The 7,350-nt window shown below is 34.3% G+C and overlaps 1 protein-coding gene across 1 annotated transcript; it reads left to right on the top strand.

The window, feature by feature from the left end:
• The first annotated feature begins 2,306 nt into the window (after nt 1-2,306).
• LOC131079017 (uncharacterized) lies at nt 2,307-3,492 on the top strand. The gene has a single exon (XM_058016882.2). The coding sequence runs from the start codon at nt 2,404-2,406 to the stop codon at nt 3,382-3,384; it is 981 nt and encodes a 326-aa protein (XP_057872865.2). The 5' UTR covers nt 2,307-2,403; the 3' UTR covers nt 3,385-3,492.
• Nucleotides 3,493-7,350: the final 3,858 nt, after the last annotated feature.

The raw sequence follows: 7,350 nt of genomic DNA, 5'->3' as shown, positions 1-7,350 counted from the left end.
GCTGTCACCCATTTCTTAACTTGGTCCAAGGAAGGACGTAAAGTCAGAAACTTCCAAACAAGTGAAAGACTGAGCTCGATTATCGTTTTATTCCAAAGAACATATGAAACGTCCACTTGATGTTCTTTACGATTTCCCCATCTTGGCAGGGCTCCCACTGAAGAGTTTATCCAGGAATTTGAAAGGTTTCACATCTACAAAAAGAGAGGCATAACGGTACTATGGTGAAGGAGGGGGATTAAAATATTATGGGTTACAGGTCCCCAGGGATGAGGAAGCCCGTAGAGGGGGCCCCACTACATCACTCATTACAGACAACACTGGCTAGGCCAATAATCAATAATGTTAAAAGACCAAATCTTTTCTCGTGTTCTAGATTGGATTTTTTTTAAATATAGTTGGTGGGTCCTACTAGTGCACATGGACCATGCGAGGAGGTATCAAATCATGGGAAAAATAGTCAGAAACAAGAAAAGAGGGCAGAAAATGATGAACGAACAAGATCCGTTCAATCATCTTGCATGTGTACAGATGTAAACATAGGCGTATGTACGATTTTCTCAGCTCATCAATTTCAATTTAAAGAATACCTTTAGCATAAATAGAGATGGAAATATATGTGCAAAATTTAAATGGATAATTTTTTCGATATGGTTATTATAGAGATTTAAAATTGATATAACATCATTTGTATTTATTACAATTTTTATGCTTTTTAATAAATAAAAAATATGGATATAGTTATATTGTTGATAAATTTAAAATTGATATAACATCATTTGTATTTATTACAATTTTTATGCTTTTTAATAAATAAAAAATATGGATATAGTTATATTGTTGATATTTAAAATTGATGTTCATCCTTATTTTGGCTAATCACTCAACATTATCATTTTTTATTTTTCAGTAAAATATAAATGATCTACTTATCTTTAATCTTCATCATTTTTTAAAGTAGCCCAAAATGTATTGAGTTTGATTCAAGTCCCATACTACAAAGGGTATTTTATCAATGTCTAATACTCTAAAAGGTATAAAAAATTCTCCAACATTGATATAAAGGTAGTAGGTTTACTCCAACTTTGGTACACCACTAATGTATTAGGCTTCATTCAACTCAAATACCCTATCGAGGGATCATGATTCATCTAACTCTAATGAGGTATTAGGTTTCCATCAAATTTGACACAATATTGAGTTATTCGGATCAATCCAATTTCAATACATTGTTGAGACATCAAGCTTCATCCAACATTGGCAATTTTTTTATCAATGATCATTTAAAAATTTATTGATTTAAGATCCTTATATGTTCTCGACATAAAGAAGATATAATCCCTATCATGAGAAAATCCTAGTCATAGAATGGTTATGTGGAAAAATAAACAATCACTTCTTACAAATCATTTCTTACCAACTGTTACAAAACATCGATTTTAAATTTTCTAACTAAATAATATTACTATATTCATTTAATTTTCTAAATATTTATTTTAATTCATTTCTTACAACTCTTTTACCTCAAATGAAATAAATACTTATATCAAAGTTTATATTCTCACAATGATAATTTTAGTGTTGAAAAAGAAACAATGTCATAATATCTCATCCTTGATCATCCCATTAGAGTACCTCAAAATCAAAGTTAAAAATGATCCTTGATTTAAGAGAATCCATGTAACTCACCTTTATAGGAACCCTTTATATTACCATTTAATCAACTCGTGATTTCCTGGCATGACTTTAAATCTTGTTCTTATCGCATCGTTTTCTAGAGACCTTTTTAGAAATAATGTATGGAAGAAAAACGACGAACATGAAAGCTTTGGCGTGTTACGACTTGGAGGCTATCCAGAATTTATTGCTCGGGGACCACAGTGGAAATCTTCAGCGGGTCAAAAACGCAAAATTAAGATGAGTTTATTTCTGTCAGCGTTAAACCTCACACATTAAGTATGAACAAATCAAATATAGAGGATATTAGTCAATTTTTAGTGTTTAATTCTTTTATAAGGTTCAGACTTGCGAGCTTCATTCTTTATGATGTTCGAGTCTTGTATTCAGCAAGACTTGATTTCTGGTGGAGTCATTTAGAGCCTTTCAAAATCACCAATAGATCAAGGATCCATTGACCTAAAATATGTAACATATTAAGCTTAGAAAATGTCAATCAATTATAAATATTTAATACTTTTAAACCTGAAAATATCAGCTTAATGTGTAATTTAAGCCGTTCCTGGAACCTGCAGCCTCATTGACAAAAGCCTTGTTGACTCTTCCTCCACCTGTGCTGCAATGCTATTTATACTATCTGCAAATTCTCTCTGTGCGTAAACTCTTATAAAGGAGAACCAGATTTCAGCACTGTCTTCGCTGAGTAAAGTATTACGTGTTGTAGTGATGGATAGAGAAGCACAAGAATTCAATTTTCTGGACGCCTTCGGAACCGTGGGAGAGGCGTGGAAAATCTTGCTTCGTGAGGCGAAAATCGTGGCAGCCACTGCCCTCACCCTACTGCTGCCTCTTTTCTTTGTAAACCATGGCAACAGTTTAATCTCGGAGGCCCTCCTCAGGAAAATCATGATAAACGACGGATTATTGGGCAAACCTATCACAGAAAGCATCCGCCACCTGCAAATTGCGGACCTTGTACTAATAACGGCACTGTATGTAACCCTACTTTTTGCCTTCTCTCTGATTTCAAGATCAGCAGTGGTGAACACGGTGGGAGCCACCAACGTAGGCAAAGAAGTGTGCTACACAAAGGTTATGAACGTGGTGCCCAAGATATGGAAGTGCCTCATCCTCACTTTTCTCTGCTCATTCCTCATTATGTTTCTATACTATGTGCTCATCGTGGGTGCCCTGTTTTTCTGGTTGTTGATGTATGGAGCGGATGGACAGAAGAAGGGGACCCTTCCCGTTGGGGTCTTCATTATTTTCATCGTTGCATTCCCTTTCCACGTGTACATCGCCATGGCGTGGCAGGTTGCCAGCGTGGTTTGTGTGGTGGAAGATACACAAGGATTGAACACCATGAAGACGAGCAAACAACCCACGAAAGGAAAGCGGGATAGCTCGTTGGCGTTGAATCTTTTTTACGCGCTGCTGATGGGCGTTATTGGTGGCGTTCAGAGGTATTCAGCGTATGGAAAGGAGCAGCAAGTGATGAGCGTGGGCGTTATTGTGGTGGTGGTGTTGTTGCAGTGTATTGTTTATTTAGCATCGCTGCTCACTCGTGGCGTCCTTAATTTTGTCTGCAAATCCTGTCACCCCGAGGATACACATTTGAAGGCTTTGTTCAGTCATTTAAGGATGTACAATAGAGGCTATATGCTTCCCAAGGATGCCTCTATGGAGTTCGAGATGTTTCGTCTATAGAGGTTGTTAGGAAATATAAGGTGTTAAAAATATCCCGTAGAACAATCTTTTAAAAAATTTCAGGGGCACAATTACTCAGAAATTAGAATATTTAGAATATTTCTTATCGATGAATTCTATATAAATAGGGAGTGACCAGATCTTATCTTGTAATGAAAACATTAAATATATACTTGTGCAAGGAGTGCAAGGTATTGTGTTAAATGTAATTAAAGCTAGATTTATAACATATGTTTCTTTAGTCACTTAATTTAATTTTATATTTTTTATTATAGTAAATGGGGATAGATTCTAATTTATTATAGTTTCATATCAAAGATCATAAAAAAAATGTTTGGAGATCAATTTAGTCAAACACTATAGATTGATCAAAGTTTATAAGCAAAAGATATAGTAAATATTCAAGATAAACTGTAGAGACAACAAACTAAGATTTAATGGTTCACAGTAATGATTCCCACTTTCATCCACGAAGGAAAAACACTATGGTGGGAAAAAAATTGAAGGGTGTTCAATCGTATTGGGGGTGTTCGAACGAACTACCCTTTGGGGTTTGAGCAAACCCCCCACTTCGCTCATATGGGTGACATCATGGGGGTGTGATTGAACCTCTCTAGCCCCCCCCCCCCCCCCCCCTCCCCCCCACACACACCTCCCCCCACCCTTTGAGCAAACCCTTTTAACCTTTTTATTTGTTTGTTAATTTTTAGTTATTTTAGCGGGGGCGAGGTAGGGGGAAGGGGGGAGGTGTTTCATTCGAACCCCCTTTTTTGCACTTCTTTGAAACATTCTACATATTTTTTGCCTTCAAACCTCTCGTTGAAGGCTCAAATGGAACAATCTTGGCAAACCAAAATTTAGTATGGTAGTCCTCAAAGACAACTTTTGACTGACTATAATTTTATTACATATTGAGTTTATACGAACTTGTTTTTTAATTTTATCAAAAATAGGTTTTTCACCGAGCAGGAACTTCTTTGTTCAATGCATTTGAAAAAATAAAATAAAAATTCTAAAAAATATCCATGCCCTAGGTATTGCCATCTTCTTTCCAACCAAGAAATAAAAATTGAATTTCGATAGATATAGAACAGGTTATGAGTTCAAATATACACCCATGTCTAAATTGTAATTAGTGCAACTTTAAAACTAAATAAAATACAAAATATTTAACATATTATTATGAAACCAACTACATGCCTTAGGTATCGATGTTACAAACCTAAATTTGAAATAATGAAGTTTTTATCATTTATAGAAAAAAAGCTATATGTTTTGGAATGCACGTCACTCTTAAAAAATGTTGTTTGTTGTTAAAAACTACTTTTGAAAGGAGATGGATAGATGAATACAAATTGATTCAAAAAAAATTGAAAAAGATATATTTAGAATTTGTAAACAAGATGCTACAAATCACTAGTTTACATCATATTCAAATTCTTAACAGTTTAAAAGTTATACATGTCAGAAAGTGAAGGTTTTTTTCAAAATGTTCATTTAAGTGTCAAAGTTGCACAAAAAGTGTAACCTACTACTATGGGATCACATTAGTACAGTTGTCCTTAAGATATGTAGTCCCAATCGTCCATTATTTAGTCTAGTATGTTCTCCTAGGAAGAAGAAGAAACAGTCTTTGTTCCTTTGGTCTTGTCTTCAATGCTAATCTTTGACACTTTTATCTTCTTGTTCTTCTACCTATCAAGCTTCTAGCCCACAATGACCATTCTATAACACACTTACACATTACTAAACTATTATTGATCTTGACCAAGTTTTCAATGCCTCTCTCCAACCTTACAATCCACTCCTTAATTCCCTCACAGCTAATACAATTTTTGTGAGTTTACAAATTCTCCACTAGAACACCAAGCTCTCCATCCTCTATAGCTAGCACCTACCAATTCTGAGGAATTTAATCCTAACTACTTGCTCCCCTATTAATCAGTTCATCATATTCCTCTTAGCTATATTTTTTGAGGATATTTATCCCTTCCAAAGCTTCCTGGGAATGAGTTTCATAGGACAAAGATTGCAAGGATTCCTTTGGGGTTGAATTTAGAAATTCCTCCTAGATTTCTTCAATATCTTTTGTAGCTTCTTCATTGAAAATGGAGTCCTTCGAATGTAAATCAATTTCTTTCTATAGAGGTTTTATGTTAATAGTAGTGGCAATTGTTTTTTCAATAGTGACCTTGCCTAATATAGATGACCTCCTGTATTTGGATGACATAGTTATATCATCCTTGAGACACTCCTCACTAGAAATTTCTATGGAAGGGGAAGGTTAAGGGGAAACAATCAAGCTATTCTCAAGTGATTTTGGAACAACTTTTCCTTTAGCTACTAGAATCTTCTTGAAACTATCCAGCGTCTTGATGAATTTATTTTTCTTATCAAGCATAGGTTTCCAACCATCATAAACAACAAGTTGAAAGGTGTCATAGCGTAATATCAATTTTTCTACTAAGGAGATGAGAAGGTCTTTTTTACAGAATTCTACTCTGGAGAAAGAAAGAACATCATCTTTGAAGGCAATTTTTAATTTGGAACTCCCACCTAGAGAAGCATTAAGGTATTGACTTGTAGGGATAGGATTATGTGGTGGACTAGAGTTTAATTTAGGGGTGGCTTCTAGATAGTGGTTGTAAATAGTACAAATTAGGTATTGATGAAAAGGTGGCTAGGCACCATCAGCAACACACTTCTCTATAGAAGAAAAGAGAAGAAAAGAATACTAACTAATTTTTTGTTCCTTAAATGGTTAAGGGGAAGTCATACTCGTGAAATTTTGCAAATATCCACTCAAATGTGAAGTATTTGATCAGATGGTATCTAACAATCTCCTAGGGAGGAGGTAGGTCTTCTATGTTGAAACCATTCTGATGTTCTTTTAGCATTTCACCTCTTTCAAGAAACTTGGAAATGCAGCCCTTGTAAGCCCGTTTCTTGGTAAGACATAGAAATTTATCACCCTCATAACTCATCCATGTCACCTGCACAATTAGTTCCTTAGACGCTTCTATGATTATAAGTTATATTTCACTCTTCTATATTTTCAATAGTCCATAAATTGATATGAAAGCCCTTCCTCCTTCCCTTTCGTGATTTTGAATAAAGAGGTTATGCCACAATGCTCAAAAATTTCCCACACTTGAGTACTCTTTTTTTAATCATAAAAAAGTTCATGGGTTCCATTCTTAGACTTTTTCTTCCCATAAAGAACCTCTACAACTCTCAAAAATAAAAATCAGACAACACCTTATACCTAAAGAGATGGACAAAATGTCAACCTTTAGTAGAACTTTCTACAGGAGTGCCAATATTTAATTGATAAAATATTTCTATCCCTACCATCTAAGAGAGATAGTAAGAAATCCATACTATTATTATGCTTATATTCTATTTATATTTATGTCATGGAATTCAAGAAAGATCATTTTGTTGGGGCCTTCTTACATACACCTCATATGAAATTAAAAAGAATCATATAAAATTATCAAAAGATAATTCGTAATTCTTAGCCTTTCATAATTATTTCTTCTACCCTTATTTGACTCATGTCTTCTATCACATCTCACCTTTTGTATATTTTTTGACTAGGTGGTCGTATCTTTAGCATAATCCATTTTCCCACTATAAATCATTATACATTCAAAATAGTAATCACACTTTTCAAAGAACTAATTTAAATAACTCCCTGCATAGTTCATAAGATTCACTTGCCTATAATATATAAGGATATTTTTAATTGGAGGGGGAAAATTCCCATCATTCTCCTAGTAATGTGTCATTGAATTTAAGAAATCATTCATTGCGAGATCTACCAACTTATTACCTTCTCTATAGGTATGTCTGACTTCTCAACTTGGTATAAAGGTTACTAAATATGTACTATGTTTAATATAGATTCTAAGTTTTAAGGAGGAGACATCATTGATTGAATAAGATCTATCACAAAATTAGAAT

The sequence above is a fragment of the Cryptomeria japonica genome, chromosome 11 (assembly GCF_030272615.1).
Source record: "Cryptomeria japonica chromosome 11, Sugi_1.0, whole genome shotgun sequence".
NCBI lineage: Eukaryota > Viridiplantae > Streptophyta > Pinopsida > Cupressales > Cupressaceae > Cryptomeria > Cryptomeria japonica.
This window is presented reverse-complemented; position numbering and strand designations above follow the sequence as displayed.